We start from the raw sequence: 19,677 nt of genomic DNA, 5'->3' as shown, positions 1-19,677 counted from the left end.
GGGCTTTATAAAATGTCCGTAAAATGTCCATAAATTGGCACAAACGGGGCTTCATAAAATCTCCATAAATTGGCACAAACGGGGCTTCATAAAATCTCCATAAATTGGCACAAACGGGGCTTCATAAAATCTCCATAAATTGGCACAAACGGGGCTTCGTAAAATCTCTATAAATTGACACAAACGGGGCTCCATAAAAAGTTCATAAAATGTCCATAAATTGGCACAAACGGGGCTTCATAAAATGTCAATAAAATGTCCATAAATTGGCAGAGCCTTGGCACAAACGGGGCTTCATAAAATGTCTATAAAATGCCACAAACAGGGCTTCATAAAATGTCCATAAAATCACAGGCGTCCAAAATTCACGATTCGAGAAATCGATGGAAAAGAAAAATTATATAAGCATATGAATGATTTATATGCGTATATATGGACGATTCATTTAAACGTGTGAATGATTATTTATGTAAGCGTATGAATGATTTATGTCGTATTTTTTGTCGTAGCCCTCATTTTGTCGTAGCCTTCATGGCTACGACACATGACGACAAAAACCGCAAAACTCCCCCAAAAAACAAAAGGACTAATTAAATCAAAGAAAGTTGAGTACATTTTCCCTATTTTACTGAAAAGAAGATAAAAATTTATTTCGTCGAACGTCCATACGCTTTCGAACAAACGGACGGAGGACAATGAGAAGGCTCTGGGAACGATTTGGACGATTGGACGGAAGAGGTCTGAGTACCAAACGGTCATGCGCAAACGCTTGAAGGGTTCTGGCGCTTGTTTTATAATCATGATAACGAACTTTTATTCGTTTACAAATGTTTATACATGAAGATTCGATGCTCGAGTCGCTTTTCTGTTAGTTTAAAGCTCGCTTCATGACGTTTATCGGTATTTCTGACGATAATCTACTCCCGACGGCTTCTTTTGCTCAGAGTCGAGTGAAATCGAGTGTCACTGAGTGGAGTATTCCGCCATGTTTAAATTTCGCCATACTGGTTCAGTTTTATAATGCTTGCTGCTTCGTGTGGACTTCAAGGTACGTTTATAAATGTAGAAAGTCTTGGTTTGTTAGATTATGTAGTAGATACTTGATGAGCTTTCTATTATAAATTATTATAGTGATGATAAAGTCTTCGTACATACATTACGATTTTGTGAGTCCCTTTGAAAAGTTCGTGCACATGTATGAAGGAGATAAAATGTAAGGCTTACATGTAAGACTTTTTATAAGGAAAATTGAAGTTCAGTTCAAAAATCTTTCCCTGTAGAAGTTATTAAAGAAGATTTTATCCTTCTTTTTTTCGACATGAATCATAACAACCAGCCAGGGTACCTATGTTGCAATTTCTGAGATTTGATTTGATTGGTTTACAATTACATGCAATGGCATGTGAGCTTCTATACCATGCCATAGGAAATACAGCCAATCAGAATACAAGGAAGCCATTGTTTATTCGACGGTATTCAACCTAACCTTCCCATTGTGTGCCGCGATCTTAATCTCAACTAAATTTTGTAAGCGTATTTTCTATACGGCATGGTACATGTATAAAATAGTTACACAACACTTTCTAGTGGTATACTGTGGAAAATCCCACTTGTCACTTGTATTTTCTTCCTATACACACTCGCCTAAAGGCTTGTGTGTATACCGCCAAAATACAAGTGGCTCGTAAGATACAGTATTCCATATTATTAAAAACTAGCAATGGTATATTGCAATTCCTGCGTTTTGATTGGTTAACAGGTAATAGTATATGAGCTCATATACCATTGGCCACAAATTTGGCAGCGGATACGCGTCAACGAAAATAACTAGGGAGCTCAAATATTGCAATTCTTTTGGCATTTTTAATAAAACAAAAGACTTCAGCTAGGAGCTAGGATTTGAGCCAGGACTCGAGCTCAGGACTGGTTAGCTTTTATTTGTTGTTTAGGTCACTACTACTATAAATAGTGTAAAGATTACAACATCATAACAACAAGGACTTTTTAATACAGTTTCACACTGTTCAAAAACTAAAAAAATAGTTCTGACTTGAGTCCCTAGCCCTGGCTGAGTCCTCAGAGTTCAAGTCCTGGCATTTACTGAAGTTTATCTCTTAAAATACACCTTTCTTCTTGCTTCAATTGTGTTTCATATTCCAATTGTTGATTAGAAGTCATTCCACAAGCATGTGTTGATAGTTGGCTACAACTAACTCATATTCAACAAGTATGAGGGGAACTGTTGTTTTATTGTAAACACCAAAAGAAATGAAATATTTGAGGTCCCGGCCGGGTTGTTCTCGTCAATGCATACACCCACCATATTGTACACAGTACATTGTATATTTAGTAAATAAACCCCTTCAGGCGGCTGGTATATTGGAGTATAATGCCCGAGGCCGAAAGATTGTTGAAAAATGAACAGTTGGCCGAGAAGCGAAGCTTCGAGGGCAACTGTGAAATTTTGAGGACAATCTTTCAGCCAAGGGCATTATCCTCTAATATACCAGCAAACCAGAAAGGGGTTTATTTATTTTATAACCCTCAAATTTATTTCTACAAAGCGCTTCATCGCCAGTAAATTTATAGGAAAAAACCTACGTTATAAACCCGGCTTAACTGTGGTTGAAACCAATCTAAGTTGATTGGTTTACGTGATTTTTTAAGTATGTGATTTCATTAACAGTTAGAATTGACTAAGGCGACTTCATTTGTTTTTTTTTGCCTACCTACAAAATCGGGCGACGGATATCAAATCGGACGGGGTATATTCCCTGATACCTGTCGTCCGATTTTGTACCACGTGATGCGTTTTGTCCAATGAGCGCACTCAAAAATTAATGGGTGGGTTATAAGAGCTCATATTGACAATTCTATTGCCTATTAACTACCGGTAGTCAAAACTCAGAAATTGGAATATAGCATGGCTTGTTTTTAATAATAGCAGATACATATATTCAGTTATGATCCCAATATTGTGTTTTTGTCCCAAGAAAAGAATACTGCTACCCCAGCTAGAGCTCAAACCTGGATTGCATGATCTGCAATTTAGTCAACCACACCTCCCTGTTTATTGCAATATCTGTCAAACATCAACTATAGGTTTTGTGCTGCATGTTACTAGGGAAAAATGTTACATGTATATTTCAGCATATCCTCTCTATATTTTTTAGATTAAATGTGCTGTTTTAATTGTTTTGTTCATATTACATTTACAGTTCCTTTATTTTTGTAAACCTTATTGTATTAGTAAAATAATTATTTATTATTTTAAGAGGCTTTGTTTTTACTCAAGCTTCCAAATCAACCCTTATGTCCTGGTTCATTTTTTGATTTGTTTATATTATGGTAACTGCACATAAGATTGAGGCATTGTTTACACAGATGCGGTTTCCAATCAACCGGGATTTACATATGCATGACCTATCAAAAGCTATATGGCTTTAAACTGTTCACAGGAAACCAATCAAACCATTTTCCAAGTGTATAAGCAAGCAGTACACTCTGTGGTTTGCCATATTTACTTTTTAGGAGCCAGCCAATTTCACACCAAAACACAACAATCCTTTTTTTTAAAAAAATAGAGCGGTTTTGCTGTTACAGACCAATGAAACCATAATTTTTGAGAACACTTTCTCAGCATTTTCAAAACAATGCTGTTTCAACATCCCAGGGATGTTATTAAGGGCCGGCTGCCGGCTAAATTTACCAGCTGAAAGAGAACTTAAAACCAGCTGAAGTTTCACATGAAAACAAAGACTTGCAAATGGGTAAACTTGTAGAGCTCCCATTAAGGCCAGAAAAGCCAGCTGGGCTTGTTAATGATTAGTGTTTTCTTAGCTACATCCCTGCACCTGTCAGGGCTGTTTAAAGCAAAGGCGTACCCGTACCCAGTTCAAAGGCAGTATGGATACAAATGAGTGTGTGAACAGTGTCTTAGTGTCAGATACTTTATGTCATATTTATATTTTATTTGTAAATACTTAAATTTAAAAATGTTAATTACATTACAACTATCTTAGCTGTTGGTCTAATAATTATTGTCACCTACTCTGTTGGTGTAATTTTGCTTACTTGTTCTGTTTAGAACATTGGCCCTTTGTGTGCAGTTAACTAACAGTATTTTTTTCTGTTCACCACAGAAAAGGGCATGACCATGCACGTTTGCAACATGGCAAAGTGAAAAGAAATAAGGCATCAAGCTACATGTTCAGGAGGCCAAATTGTCTACTATGTACATATATATAAATGCTTGATTTGTTTTATTACCTTTGTATATTACATGTCCTTTACATGTACTGTCCTTGAGTAGTGAATGAACATTGACAAAACATCACCAGTGAAGAAATTATTCAACATGACACGAGTGTGGGACAAATAAAAACTCTGAGTCCCCGATGGGAATCGAACCCATGGCCTCCTAGACACCGGTTGGGGGAGGCCATGGGTTCGATTCCTGTCGGGGACTCAGAGTTTTTCTTTGTCCCACGCTTGTGTCATGTTGAATAATTTCTTAACTATTTACCACCGATCTTGAAAATTACCATCTTTATTTTTTACCACCATCAGTATTTTTTGTAAACGTGTTGGCTAAAGATAGAACAGAGTCCAGCTTCATCACTGGCACAAACACCTACACTGGTTTAAAGTGTTGTTGTTACAAGTAAAAAATATGCATTAACATACAAACAAAGTTCTCAATTTTGATGCAACAGAGGTGACCAAGCAAATTGTAGGTGGTCATAGCTACTGAATGATGATGAGCTGTCATTTATATACATGTAAATAGCCTGGACATAAGTAGAGTAGGGTAGGTGTTTGAATTACAGTTGAATCCCGATAACTCAAACCTTCAAGGGAAATCGAAAAAGGTTCAAGATATCGGGAGTTTGAGTTATCGAGGGTAAAATTATTAAGAAATCGCCTGGAGGGAAATCAGAAAAGGTTAGAGTTAGCAGGAGGTTCGAGTTACTGAGGGTTCGAGTTATAGGGATTCAACTGTATTTAGTTATAATTTGTGTTACACAAAATGAATGTACAGTAATACTTTTTATTATTTTACAGTAATTGAATTAAATTCCTATACTTTTACCATACATGTATGTACTGCTGGTATGGTAACATACACTGTACATGTAACTATGAAAGAGGATAACTGTTGTTATAATGACAACCTACTTCATGTACACAACAGTCCTTGAAAAAGTGTCCATGTTATGGAGGTGCCCATTACAGAGGTACAATTTGAAGAGTTCATATCAATTTTGCCATTTTCAGTTAAGCTGTACCCTTCTGGGGAGGTGTTCATATTTTAAAGGTTTCTGTAAAAAAGAATTTGGACTGTAATAATTTAGGTCAATACAGTTGAACTTATGAGCACATCTATAATGCATACATCTCCCTATTACAGGCTGTTCACATGGTCTTAAATAGACAAAAATACTTCACTCAGTCTCTACCTCTGCAAGACACACCTCTGTAAAATGGATACTCCACATTTTTCCTTTTGGTCTCTGGCTAACTGGTTATTACAGTACCACTCAAAAGTAAGTTACCACCCTCTCGCGAGACGAGATTCTCGTCTCGCGAAACGCTTGAAAAAACTGCAAGTTCACGGCTCTAACTTCTCTTGAGATTTTAATTACCCATTGTTAGCCATACATGTAGAAGCAGCGAGCAAACATCGTCTAGTTGACATGTAGGCCATTCAAGCGAGTTCTTTTTTTCCCGAATATTGCTTGTATTCCAAAGCAAAAGTCTTATTCAAAGATGTATGTTTTAAATCGAAATCAACATGAATTCTTTGCCATGTTACCATACCAGTGGCATTTAAACATGAACTGTTAAATTTTGTATTCAACTTTTAGAGTGGTTCATATTACAATGCTTTTTTTTCCTGTTGATTTTACAGAGAAAATGTCAGCATTTTATTAAGATTTATTGTAATAAAGTATGTCCTTTTTGTAGACATTTCCTGTACTTTTTAAGAACATTCTGTGTAGTTAATTTGTGTACATTTCACTGACATTTTATGCAATGATTTTACAGAGATTTTATTGAGATTATATGCTATATTTCACATACGCTTCTTGCTTTTCCATGTTGATTTTACAGAGAAAATGTGGACGTTTTACAGAGATTTATTGCAATAAAATGTATACATTTTATAGACATTGTGTGTACTTTTGTGATACATTTTATGTAGTTATTTTGTTCATATTTTACTGACATTTTATGCAATGACTTTCGTTCACTTTTTTCAGAGATTCTATTGAGATTTTGTAATTTCGCTTTTACAGAGATTTTATCCCCTACTTTTTTTACAGAGAAAACGTGGAGATTTTACGGTTAATTTACAGAGATTTATATATATGTCACAGAATCTCTGTAAATTTTGCACCAAATTTACAAGAAAAGTAGCAACATTTCATAGACATTTTATGAGATTTCAACGAAGAAAAAGTGCTGAAATCTACGGACATTTTATGTAGTTTACAAAATCTCTGTAAGTGTGCACATTTACAGAGATTGCAATTTACAAGGAGAATGTAGACATTTTACTGAGATTTCACTAACTTTATTGAAGTCTGTAAATGGTTCAAATTTTCCAGTGTTATTTCAAAAAAAAAATATCTTTTAAAAATGGACATAAAGAGTTTTGAAGTACATTTATTTTCGGTTTATGATACGTGTTAAAATACACGTCGCCAGGTGGGTAACGTCACGAGCCAAAATATTTAAGCGCGTACAAATAGTTTAGCATTTCTTTAGCTCGTTCATGCCGTGGAACACGCAATAAATCATCCTCGGAGACCCAGGGGCAGTTAGTGGGGGCGACGGGCAGCTTATCGGGACAACGGGATTTTCGGGCGAAAGTTTACAACATAGAGCGTAACAGCCCCTGGGCACTTTGTCTTACCGAACCAGTTCCAGAAGCGTTTGAACTCCTTCCTCTTGATTGGCCACAAAAATATTTTTGTGGCCAATCAGCGAGGTTGACCAGAAGAGCGACTCTGATGTCTTCTTACACGAAGTTGTTTTCCTCATAGACTTGTCGTGGATGCTCTGCCCATCAATCGGATGCTATTACATGGAGAGTCTCAGAAAAAAATAAGCCTTAGACGACTGCCAGTTCTACACTGTTAGTTGCGCGCTTTTTAATAGTTATTCGAGTAAACAACAACTCTTATTATTTTTCTCGGTCGTTGCCCGACTTCTGGAACTTGCCACGGTCTGGGTACTTCACTGCACGGGCCACGCGTTAGCGAAGATATCGCTGTCGTCACCTATTTTTATTTTGTTGCCAGCTTGACAGTTAAAACAAAGGGTTTTTGTTTAATTTGTTGGATATTTAAATAACAAAAATAAAACTTATAAACAAGAGGTGCTCGCGTATAGCTTTAAAAACTTTTGGTTTCCTTGCGCTATGCTACATTTAACATATTCCCAGGCCTCGTTGTTTGTTTTTGTTTTGCTTTTTTATCTGAGACCCACGTAGTATCATCCGATGGACGTGCTTAACAACAACGACGAGTCTATGAGGAAAACAACTTCGTGTAAGAAGACGTCAGAGTCGCTTTTCTGGTCAACCTCGCTGATTGGCCACAAAAATATTTTTGTGGCCAATCAAGAGGAAGGAGTTCAAACGCTTCTGGAACTGGTTCGGTAAGACAAAGTGCCCAGGGGCTGTTACGCTCTTTGTTGTAAACTTTCGCCCGAAAAACCCGTTGTCCCGATAAGCTGCCCGTCGCCCCCACTAACTGCCCCTGTGCAGATTTTGTTATTACTACATCACTCTTTATGGGATTTAGGTAATGAAAGCTGACATGGCTAATGTCTTTTTTCAGTCACTCAGTTTCTGTGAAGAATGTTACACTCTGGTGTTAATTCTAGTGAAGAGGAAAGAACCCTGATTTTCATGATCCCTGATGCAAAACGACCAGAAACATCTTCTAGAAAAAGGAGAAAAGAGAACTATGGGACAATGTCGAGCTAGTTAAAGAGGTAGTAACCTGCGAACAGGCTTTCCAGATTGAGCAAAGCTCCTCCCACAGCCCCTCTCTCTCCACAGTCATCCCACCTGCTGCTAAACGTTATCATGCAGCCGAGACTATCGTATTTACTTGCGCCCAACCTCGAATAAGTATGGCGCGTTATTAGGGTCAAAATTAAATGTGCGAACCTTTTTTTCATTTTGAATTTCGAAACTAACTAGTCTTTTCATTTACAATTATTTTTATATTGCAACTCCTGTTGCCTGCTTATTTCCGATTATAGTTTGTCCTGGCATAATGATTAACGAAATTTACTTCTTCTTCTTCTTCGTCCGCAATATTTTGCAACCGGAAAAAAAAATAAAAATAAAAGATCAACCAGAATGCGCTTGGCAACCTTTATCCTCTGCTGTAAGTTTAACGGGGTCAGTTGGTCATTCCATACTTAATGGAATACGAAATAAACCTCCCATAAGCGCCCACCCTGTTGGTAGGAAAAGTTAATATAAGCGCCCTACCTCGAATAAGCGCCAATTCCACACCTCCCCCATAAAACAACCATTGAAGTGTACAAGAGGAGTATTGATTATAACGAAAACGGCGATTGAAATTGACTTAGTATTACTAAGAGAAGACCGCAAACTTTCAATAAACGGTTAAAGTTTTTCTTTGGTACATCTTCACGTTTTATTATTTGTTGCAAAATAAACTTACTATAATAAAGTATTATTTCGTTTGTCTCACGACGTAGTCACGTGTGATGAAGATCGCAACGTTTCGACTGCATACTGCTAGTCTTCATCAGGCGATAAGGTCGACTGGTTGTGCGCTAGCTTATAAAGCACACGGCTGCGCTGTGATTGGTTGGTTTTCAACAGCTCTGATTGGTGCATTTCGATCCTCAGTGTTCTGCATGCTGGTGTACTGACACCAAAACGTGTTAACATGGCGTCCGCCGATTTCGAGCCTGAAGACTCAGAGGAGCGCGAGGACGTCCAACCAGACCTAGCGGACATCCACGCATTACTAAAAGATATCCAGAAGTCAATGAACAACCTTTCTAGGGAAGTTGCAGAATTAAAAACCTCTTTCAAGCAACAGGAATCGGAACTAAAAACTGCTAAGGAATCATTGAACGCAGCACTCAAGTACAACGCACAGCTCAAAACCGAATTGCAAGCGACTAAGAATCGAGTCAAAGAACTTGAAGTCGAAAATGACGATCTTTATGAAAATATGGACGCGTTAGAACAGTACACAAGGAAAAACTCTCTAGAGATTGAAGGTATTCCAGAAAATATTTGTGACGACGAGGAAGCGGTTTTGAAGGTCGCACAGGTCTTGAACGTCGACGTGAAGCGAGAAGATATCGACATCTGTCACAGGATTAAACGGAAAAAGTCGAATCCTATCATAGTGAGATTTATAAGCCATAAGGTGAAGAGGGCACTCTACAAGCAACGAGTTAAACTAAAGAATATCAGCGGTTCGCAGCTGTTCCCAAGTGCTCCGGCAACGGCAAGACCATCCTCGAACCGAATCTTCGTCAATGAAAATTTGACGGCGCATCGCCGAAACCTGGTGCGAATGGCGAACGACATGAAGCAAGATGGAATTTTGAAAGGAGTGTGGACTGTAGACGGGAAAATCTTTGTCAAGACTTCACCTGAGGGTAGGCCGTTACGAATTAATACAGAAGATGATTTAGATGAACCTTAAGTAGATAAGCGTTGCTGGCAGGTTGAATTACATTTATTATATACATAGTCTAAACACGAGGGAAGTCTCTAAGAGGACTGAGAAGGCGAAGCGAAAGCTTTATCTCCGTTTATTTTTTCGTTAGTTTACTTTTTGTATTCATAAGTGTTTGTTTTTGGTTTTATTTTTGCGTGATTTCTTTTTCTACAATTACATTCAAATGCAAAACAATTCAAGGTGTAAAGTAATTTCACTAAACGTAAGGGGAATACGCGATCAAACTAAAAGAAGGAGCATCTTTACATATTTAAAAGATCAGAAAGCAAGTATTTATTTTCTCCAAGAAACGTATTCTGAACTAAATGACGAAACAACTTGGCAAAACGAATGGGGAGGCAAAATGTATTTTTCCCATGGGTCCCGACATAGCAAAGGCACTTGCATATTAATAGATCCATCGACTAATTATAGGGTAGACTGCTCATTTAGTGACAAAACAGGAAGAATTACTCTCATTACAGTCAATATCAATGGTTTAAAAATGTCATTCTGTAATATTTACGCACCAAATAATCCATCCAGAGTTTAATAATTGTATTATCGACAAATCGGAATTGACAAACCTTGTTGTTGGAGGTGACTGGAATTGCACGCTATCAAAAAAAGACAAAAAAGGCGGAACACCATGGAAACCATCACATTTCAGTCAGCTTCTTCTTATGACAATGGAAATTTTTGATCTAATAGATATACAAAGAGTTCATCACCCCAATTTGAATATATATTCATATGTATCCAAAGCTTTAAACGTCAAATCTAGATTGGATTTTATTTTAATTGCAAAGAACTTGACAAAACATGTTAAAAGCATCGGAATTACTAATTCAATAGCACCAGATCATAAAACAGTTTTTCTTTGTTTGTCATTACCAAACAATTCTCCAAGGGGACCAGGATTTTGGAAGTTCAATAACACCTTACTGAAAGATGACAGTTATATATTTAAAATCCGCGATCTTATCCCTCGATTACGTGAGGAGTATGCATCTTTGAAAGACAAAAGACTAGTATGGGAATTAATTAAAATGGAAATTCGTGACAACACCATCTCTTTTGCTAAAAGAAAAGCGAGAGCTGCTTTAAAACGGGAAGTACAAATCTCCAAGCGACTGGAAGAGCTGGACCATGAAATATGTAACAGCGATAATTTATCAGATATAGAGAATACGCTAAATGAGTACGACAACCTTAAAACAGAGTTTCAATCAATATACGAAGAAAAAGGGCGCGCTGCAATTTTCCGATCGAAATGCAGGTGGGTAGAGAAAGGAGAGCGGCCGACTAAATATTTCTTTAATCTAGAAAAGCGAAACTATAATAGGAAGACAATAACCGAACTTCAAACTCGCGATAACGTAACAATAAAAGAAGAGGTTAAAATCTTACAACAAATAGAGAAATTCTATGAGGACCTTTACAGCTCTAAAACAACTGTGACCCAAGAAGCTTTTGATGAATTTATTCGGGGAATTGAAATCCCAGAACTTAGTAACGAAGAACAGGAACAAATGGAAGGGATTTTTACCTTGGAGGAGTATAAAAGGATACTAGAATCTTTCGAAGATAATAAATCTCCAGGTGAAGACGGATTCACCGCTGAGTTCTATAAACATTTCTTTGACTTAATAGGACTTGATCTGATCCAAAGCCTTAATCAAGCCTTTAAAGATGGAGAACTCTCCATTTCACAGCGAAGAGGTGTAATTACTTTGATACCTAAAGAAGACTCTGACCTACTAGACATTCAGAATTGGAGACCTATAACCTTACTCAACATTGATTATAAGATTGCATTTAAAGCGTTAGCCAAAAGAATAGAATCAGTACTTCCAAAATTAGTTCACTCCGATCAAACCGGATTCATGAAAGGTCGTTATATTGGAGAAAATATACGCCTGATAAATGATGTAATGGAGTACACCATGTCGGAAAAGAAAGGGGGCATTCTGGTATCACTGGACTTTAAGAAAGCCTTTGACATCTTAGAATGGCAATTCATAATGAAGGTATTAGGGACCAGTCATTATTTATGTAGAGGGGGGGGGAGGGAAAAATATGTTGGAAAGGTCAAAATTTCTGTAAGGCCCCCCCTCCAGGCCATGTAAGTAGCAAGTGACCCCCCCTTCTTTATTCAATATTTACGTTATGACCCCCCCCCCCCCCCCTCACCTCATATCTTCTTTATATGCCTTAAGTAATTATTAAATGCATGTTACATACAATCTTAATTGCACACTTGTTCTGATGCACAAAGGCTGGATCAACACTTAGTCAGCCAAGGCTTCTTTGCTATGGATACTCTTCCAGCAATAGGGCAAATTTTGGACGAGTTATGTGTATAGTAAACATACCTCAATTATTAACTCCTCAACTTTGGAAAAGTGATAGTTTTTACAAATTATGCTCTCATGGTGAACACAAATGTAATAACCATGCAAAATATAATCTTTTCCAATGATTTTCCTAAAGTGTAAAAGAACTACTTTCTTGTTGTTATATCATGTTTTATTACTTCTTGGGCTATATTGCAGTGATAATCATTTTGTAAAAAGAAATAATTTCATTTCACAGCGAAGAGGTGTAATTACTTTGATACCTAAAGAAGACTCTGACCTACTAGACATTCAGAATTGGAGACCTATAACCTTACTCAACATTGATTATAAGATTGCATTTAAAGCGTTAGCCAAAAGAATAGAATCAGTACTTCCAAAATTAGTTCACTCCGATCAAACCGGATTCATGAAAGGTCGTTATATTGGAGAAAATATACGCCTGATAAATGATGTAATGGAGTACACCATGTCGGAAAAGAAAGGGGGCATTCTGGTATCACTGGACTTTAAGAAAGCCTTTGACATCTTAGAATGGCAATTCATAATGAAGGTATTAGGGACCAGTCATTATTTATGTAGAGGGGGGGGGGGGGAGGGAAAAATATGTTGGAAAGGTCAAAATTTCTGTAAGGCCCCCCCTCCAGGCCATGTAAGTAGCAAGTGACCCCCCCTTCTTTATTCAATATTTACGTTATGACCCCCCCCCCTCACCTCATATCTTCTTTATATGCCTTAAGTAATTATTAAATGCATGTTACATACAATCTTAATTGCACACTTGTTCTGATGCACAAAGGCTGGATCAACACTTAGTCAGCCAAGGCTTCTTTGCTATGGATACTCTTCCAGCAATAGGGCAAATTTTGGACGAGTTATGTGTATAGTAAACATACCTCAATTATTAACTCCTCAACTTTGGAAAAGTGATAGTTTTTACAAATTATGCTCTCATGGTGAACACAAATGTAATAACCATGCAAAATATAATCTTTTCCAATGATTTTCCTAAAGTGTAAAAGAACTACTTTCTTGTTGTTATATCATGTTTTATTACTTCTTGGGCTATATTGCAGTGATAATCATTTTGTAAAAAGAAATAATTTCAGTCAAACCAGATATTAAAGCAGATAGGTCTGGATTCTTTTAATATTTAACTAAAATTTGAGATAACAATGGAGTTTAGAGTGCAAACAGTATTTCTGTAAAATACAAATCACTATAAAAGTTGTACATAATTAGTGGAGTTTAAACAAAAGAAAACAATAGAAATAGCATAAAATTGTACAATTTAGCGTCACTGTTTCACTTATAGTGTTTGCACTCTTCTATTTAACTGTTTTACCCACCTCAAACTGCTGATCCCCCCCTAAACTTCTTTATAAAAAATTTTAGCCCCCCCTCTTGCCACTCTGAAATAGCCTTGACCCCCCCTTCTTTTTTTCCCTCTCCCCCCCCCCCTCTACATAAATAATGACTGGTCCCTTAGATCTCTTCAACTTTGGCGATAATGTCAAAAGATGGATTAGAATTTTTTATACAAATATCGAAAGTACGGTATTGAATAATGGCTTTACCACCAATTGGATTAAACCAACAAGAGGGGTTAGGCAAGGCTGCCCGCTTTCCCCATATCTTTTCATATTGAGCGCAGAAATATTATCTAACAAGCTTCGCCAGACAACGGAAATCAATGGGATTAATTTATTTGGAAATGAAGTTAAAATAAGTCAATTTGCAGATGATACTAACTTATTTTGTGCAGATATTATTTCAGTAGAAAATTCTCTTAACATAGTCAATAACTTTGGAGTCATTTCAGGCTTAAAATTAAATGTAAAAAAGACTAAGGCGATATGGTTGACTACACCGTTACAATTACAGTGGGTAAACAAACCTGTCAAAATTCTAGGGCTATATTTCTCATATGAGGATAATAAGAACAAACATTTTAATTTCGATTTAAAAGTCAAAAAACTACAAACAAAACTGGATTTATGGAAAGCAAGAAACTTGACCTTATTTGGAAAGGCTTTGATTATTAAATCTCTTGGGCTATCCCAAATAGTCTATGCAGCTTCCAATTTAAACACTCCAACCGAAGTCCAATCCACCATCAAAAGTAAGCTTTTCAGTTTCTTATGGAACCAAAAAAAGGACAAAATTAAAAGAGAAAGCATTTATCAGGATAATGATCGAGGTGGAATCCGTATGACGGATATTGACCTTATGATAAAGGGGTTAAGACTAGCTTGGATCTCAAGACTACTAAACCCTGAAAGACGCAATTGGAAATCAGTACCAAATTATTTTTTTACAAAGCTTGGAGGTTTAAATTTCCTCCTTAGGTGTAATTACGATGCAAAATACTTCGATCCTAAGTTGCCAATCTTTTACAAAGACATTTTTTTTTTTTCGGAACTAAAGTCTAAGTACAACTACCAACAAGGACAGGAAACAATTCTTTTTAACAACAAAGCTATCCTTATAGGAGAAAAGCCATTCTTTCTTCAAGAATGGTTTTCCAAAGGAATCATATCTATTCAGGACCTTTTAAATGAAAACGGACAGTTAATTTCTTTTCAACAGTTCCAAAGGAAATATGACTGTAAAACCAATTTTTTAAAATTTTATCAAGTTAGAAATGCCATTCCAAAAACGCTCCTAACAAGGGCACGTAATTTTGGAAAACTTCCAAAAGAAAGTTATTTGGGAGATCAATCCAAGTTCCAACTAGAGGAAAACATCGAAATTGACTTAGAGAAAGCAAAGGCAAATGATTTCTACTGGCTACTAAATAATAAGGTACACCATTCTTTTCCTACCGGCCCAACGAAATGGAGCAAAAACTTGAATTTAAACTCCACTGATTGGGGGCACTTTTTTAAGTCGACAAAACGAATTTGTAAAGAAAATAAATTGAAAGAATTCCACTACAAGTTCTTACATAGAATTATAGTCACTAAGAAGGAGCTACACCGTTTTGGTATTAAAGATGACGAGGATTGTTTATATTGTGGAAATGAAGACTCTATTGAGCATACGTTCATTCACTGCCAATTTTCAAAAGCTTTTCAAAGGAGAGTTATTCAATGGTTTAATAGCGTGAACAACTCTAGTCACCATCCATCTGTTAAAGAAACGTTATACGGTATTTCTCCCGCCTCTTCACTTGAAAACAAAACTTTGATAAGAAAACTTAATTATACCTTGCTGTATATGCGTTATTACATTTATACCAACAAACTGCATAACAGACCAATAACTCTCTCCGATTATGTTAATAAATTACACAACAAGTATAAAATAGAGAAGATAGATTAAAGTATTATACCTTATTTATTAAATACCTAATTGTTTAAGATGCTCCTTCTCCTGATTCTTCTCCTTTTATTTTGTTTTTTCGCTTTTTTTTCTAAACTTAATAGTGCATCTAATTTATTGTAATTGTGATTTATTGTGATTTAGTGTAACTAGTGTGATACCGATAATTGTAATGTATAATGTTCTGTAAAAACAAATGAATGTAATTGTATTATGTGTATAATAGCAATAAAAAAAATAAAAAAATAAAATAAAAAATGCTGGTGTACTGTTGCTCCCTCGGCGGTCCGCAATCGTACAGTTCTCCTGTTGTTGGGTTTTTTGATCGTGGGCATCCATGCTTCAGGAATTTCAATTTCACTGTCCCTGTTGATATTATTAGGGTGAAGTCTTATGTGAATCGCCTCTTTGACCCGGCGTGTGTACCAGTGCGAGTCACGATCAATAAACTTTACCTCATTCCAAAGCGGATAGTGTCCGGTGTTGTTGGTATGCTCTGCAACGGCGGAAGTCTGGGTGCTTGCGAGTCGGATGTCCCGGTCGTGTTCTTTGATCCTATCTTGCATAGGTCTTCCAGTCTCGCCGATGTAAACTTTGCCACATTCACAAGGAATCCTGTAAACAACGCCATCTTGCTTAGTCGAATCAACAGCGTCTTTCGGCCGTACTAGTTGTGATCGTAGTGTAGTTTCCGACTTGAAAACAGCGCGTACGCCTTGTTGTTGTAGGCAGCGGCGAAGTTGCTCGGAAAGACCTTTGACATAAGGTAGAACGGCAGTAGATTTAAACTCAGCCACGGCTTCAGCACTGGTGTTCGGTTTTCTAGTCTTGGTGATCTTCTGCAAGAAAGAAAACGGATAACCATTAGATACAAGAACAGTTGACAGATGTTTTTTCTCCTTGGAGATTACAGATGGTTTTGTTACGAGGCGTTTAGCGCGTTCGTAAAGACACTTTACAATACCGCGTTTTACTGATTGAGGGTGATGTGAATCATACGCTAAGTATTGATCAGTGTGTGTAGGCTTCCTGTATACGCTGGCGGTGAGGCGGCCGTCTGGTTCTCTCGAAACTGCGGTGTCAAGAAAGGCAAGTTTGTTGTCACTCTCTGTTTCCATGGTGAAGCGAATGGAAGGCTGCTGGTTGTTAAGATGTTGTAAGAAGCTATCGACGTTCTCGCGATCCAAGATGGTAAAGGTATCGTCTACGTAGCGTTTCCATATCTTAGGTTTGTAGGATGATGAAGCTATTGCCTGCTCCTCAAAGCTCTCCATGTAGAGGTTAGCAAAAACAGCGGAAACTGGGCTTCCCATGGCTGCGCCTTCTTGTTGTTCGTAGATTGATCCGTTATACTGGAAGTATGTGAATCTCAATACAAACTTCAGAAGATCAGCGATCTGAGCAGGTGTTAGCGTTGTGCGGTCAGCAAGGCTGGGGTCATCCTCTAGTTTCCGTAGCGCGACTTGTACAGCGCCGTCGATAGGAACGTTGGTAAACAGCGACTCTACGTCGAAAGACACCATGACCTCATTGTTCAGGATCGTCTCACTGCTGATGGTGGACACGAAGTGGGCTGAATTAGTCACCGTGAAATCCGAGTTACCTGTTAAAGGAGACAAGATGTTAGCTAAGTAGGCGGATAAATCATATGCAAAGGTGTTAACACATGATACAATAGGTCTTAAAGGTATATCGGCCTTGTGGATTTTTGGTAAACCGTAGATTCTCGGCGGCTGTTTATGTCGCGGTCTGATCTTATTGTAAACAGCCTCTGATAGATCTCCGTTTCGTTTCAAGGTCAGCAGTTCTTTAGACAACTTTCGGGTCAAACGGTCTGTCGGGTCTTTGTTCAGGAGCTGGTACGGTCCGTTCTCGATCAGGGTAGACATCTTAGTGCGGTAGGTATCAGCATCCATGACTACGCTAGCACGTCCTTTGTCGGCTGGGAGAACCATGATGGACTCGTCCTCCTTTAGGCTTTTAAGCGCGTCACGCATTTCCTCCGTGATGTTAGGCTCTGGTGGTTCAGCCTGTTGAAGGATACTGTTGACAGTTCTTCTGACCGTGTCTGCTTGTTCGGCGTTTAGTTGTCTTATAGCTAATTCGACACTGGCGATAATCTCCTTGGCAGGGACGTTCGCAGGAGTTACGGCGAAGTTCAATCCTTTCTGCAGCAGGGCTATCTTGGCGTCGTTGAGGGTCCTATAAGATAAGTTAATAACCCAGTTAGTTTTGTCAAGGTACGATGTATCAGCTGGGGATACAGCCGCCTGTTTTTCGTGCAAAAGTTTTTCAAACTTCTGCTTTTGTCTGTCTTTGCTGGTATTAAAAACTCGCTGGGTGTTGATCTTGATCTGTTCCAGTACTCTGTCAGCGTCCTCTGTCGAGAGAGCAGATGTTACGCTCTGTGATGTGGAACCTGCTTCCTTCTTCGCATCTGCCTTGGCCTTCTGCGTTAGTCTGATACTTTCCCTCAGGAATCTCATTGATGCAAGTTCAGCGACTCTGCGTGCGCCCTTTGTTGGAACTGGCGGTCGAACCTGTAGATCTTTGGGACAATGCGGTTCTTAATGCACCTTGTTAGGAAGGTTAGATGGTTTGTGAAGCGTGCGAGTTTGCTCGAGCAACGCTCATGTCGACGAATCAACCTTAGGGCTGTGCGCCCATATTTCAGGTTAATGTCATAAAAAATGTTGTGGTTATTCATCGTGGTAGAGTACAATGCAAGATAGGATCAAAGCAAGATAGGATCAAAAAACACGACCGGGACATCCGACTCGCACGCACCCAGACTTCGCCGTTGCAGAGCATACCAACAACACCGGACACTACCCGCTTTGGAATGAGGTAAAGTTTATTGATCGTGACTCGCACTGGTACACACGCCGGGTCAAAGAGGCGATTCACATAAGACTTCACCCTAATAATATCAACAGGGACAGTGGAATTAAAATTCCTGAAGCATGGATGCCCACGATCAAAAAACCCAACAACAGGAGAACTGTACGACTGCGGACCGCCGAGGGAGCAACAGTACACCAGCATGCAGAACACTGAGGATCGAAATGCACCAATCAGAGCTGTTGAAAACCATCCAATCAGAGCGCAGCCGTGTGCTTTATAAGCTAACGCACAACCAGTCGACCGCCTGATGAAGACTAGAAGTATGCAGTCGAAACGTTGCGATCTCCATCACACGTGACTACGTCGTGAGACAAACGAAATAATACTTTATTATTGTACTCTACCACGATGAATAACCACAACATTTTTTATGACAATAAACTTACTACTTGCTAAAATGGTGAAAATTTCATGAGCGCCCAGCCTCGAATAAGCGCCCACCTCAGATAATTAAGCGTGCACTCTCAAGGTCCAGAAATGTAATAAGCGCCCAGGGTGCTTAATCGAATAAATACGGTATCGCCTCGCTGATCCTCATCATTACAGACATTCATTTACAATGTAACCCGTTGTAAAGACACCTTGTAACCCCAAAGATAGCATATTAGCACTAGTTGTGAGCCTACCATCCTTTTTGCTCTGCTGTTGGATTTTTTAGCCTGACATACATAGCCCTTAAAAGGGCTTGCATGTCAGGCTATGGCCACCTTAATAAAAATAATCGAATTGAAACTAGGGGTAACCACAGGTTAGGAAGGGCGGGCCTTGATAGATTGAAAAGTTGTCTTGTGAGGGGTCTTGGAAAGAGGAGAGGTATTCGAGCGAGTTTGAACGCTTTTTAGATTGGTTTGAACGCTTAAATTTTTAAAGCAAACACTTAATTGGCGTTATTTCAAAAAGGCGGAGTTACAAGAGGCAAATTTTCAGGAACATTCCCATGTGAATAAAGATCATTTACAGTGGATTGTTTCTAAAGTATAAAAAAAACATCAGTTCTCGGCCGAATTGCCACTCTCTGGGTCGACAACGTCGAAAGAGAGGATTACGTCCTGAGGAAGAAGTGTTAATCTAAAAAGGCCCTGTGGGGGGGGGGGGGAGGAGAAAAAGGAGGATTACGTTATCCTTTATCCCGATAACTTTGAAGGCAGGTATTCTTTATCCCTAAAATAATCAAAGTTGTTACCGTATTTTCTCCATTAAACGCCCCCGGCGTTTAATTAGTCCGCCTGGAGGGAGACTGCAGAGGCAGAAGAGTAGAAAATAGTTGTAAGCTCACTTACTGAATAGCCATAAATACATTGTATCTTATATAACATTTATTAACAATTTCACTTTGCATATCCCTAGTAAGTTACAAAAATGTG

General features: G+C 38.2%; 3 protein-coding genes across 3 annotated transcripts; 2 read left to right on the top strand and 1 right to left on the bottom strand.

Moving 5' to 3' along the window:
• The first annotated feature begins 766 nt into the window (after nucleotides 1-766).
• Nucleotides 767-5,229, top strand: LOC144645491 (uncharacterized). The gene is made up of 3 exons (XM_078505085.1): nucleotides 767-1,048; nucleotides 4,143-4,234; nucleotides 4,570-5,229. The coding sequence occupies exons 1-3, from the start codon at nucleotides 888-890 to the stop codon at nucleotides 4,665-4,667; spliced, it is 351 nt and encodes a 116-aa protein (XP_078361211.1). The 5' UTR covers nucleotides 767-887; the 3' UTR covers nucleotides 4,668-5,229.
• Nucleotides 5,230-8,939: 3,710 nt separating this feature from the next.
• On the top strand, nucleotides 8,940-9,713 carry LOC144647547 (uncharacterized). The gene has a single exon (XM_078507341.1). The coding sequence runs from the start codon at nucleotides 8,940-8,942 to the stop codon at nucleotides 9,711-9,713; it is 774 nt and encodes a 257-aa protein (XP_078363467.1).
• A 5,845-nt stretch (nucleotides 9,714-15,558) lies between these two features.
• Nucleotides 15,559-17,895, bottom strand: LOC144647546 (uncharacterized). Its single transcript, XM_078507340.1, has 3 exons — nucleotides 16,711-17,895; nucleotides 16,164-16,248; nucleotides 15,559-15,593 (listed from the first exon to the last, which is right to left on the bottom strand). Exons 1-3 carry the CDS (start codon nucleotides 17,893-17,895, stop codon nucleotides 15,559-15,561), a joined length of 1,305 nt encoding a protein of 434 aa, XP_078363466.1.
• Nucleotides 17,896-19,677: the final 1,782 nt, after the last annotated feature.

The sequence above is a fragment of the Oculina patagonica genome, chromosome 3, assembly GCF_052425735.1.
Source record: "Oculina patagonica isolate OP01 chromosome 3, crgOcupat, whole genome shotgun sequence".
Lineage (NCBI taxonomy): Eukaryota > Metazoa > Cnidaria > Anthozoa > Scleractinia > Oculinidae > Oculina > Oculina patagonica.
Note: the sequence above shows the minus strand (reverse complement) of the source record. Positions and strands in the feature narration are given on the sequence as shown.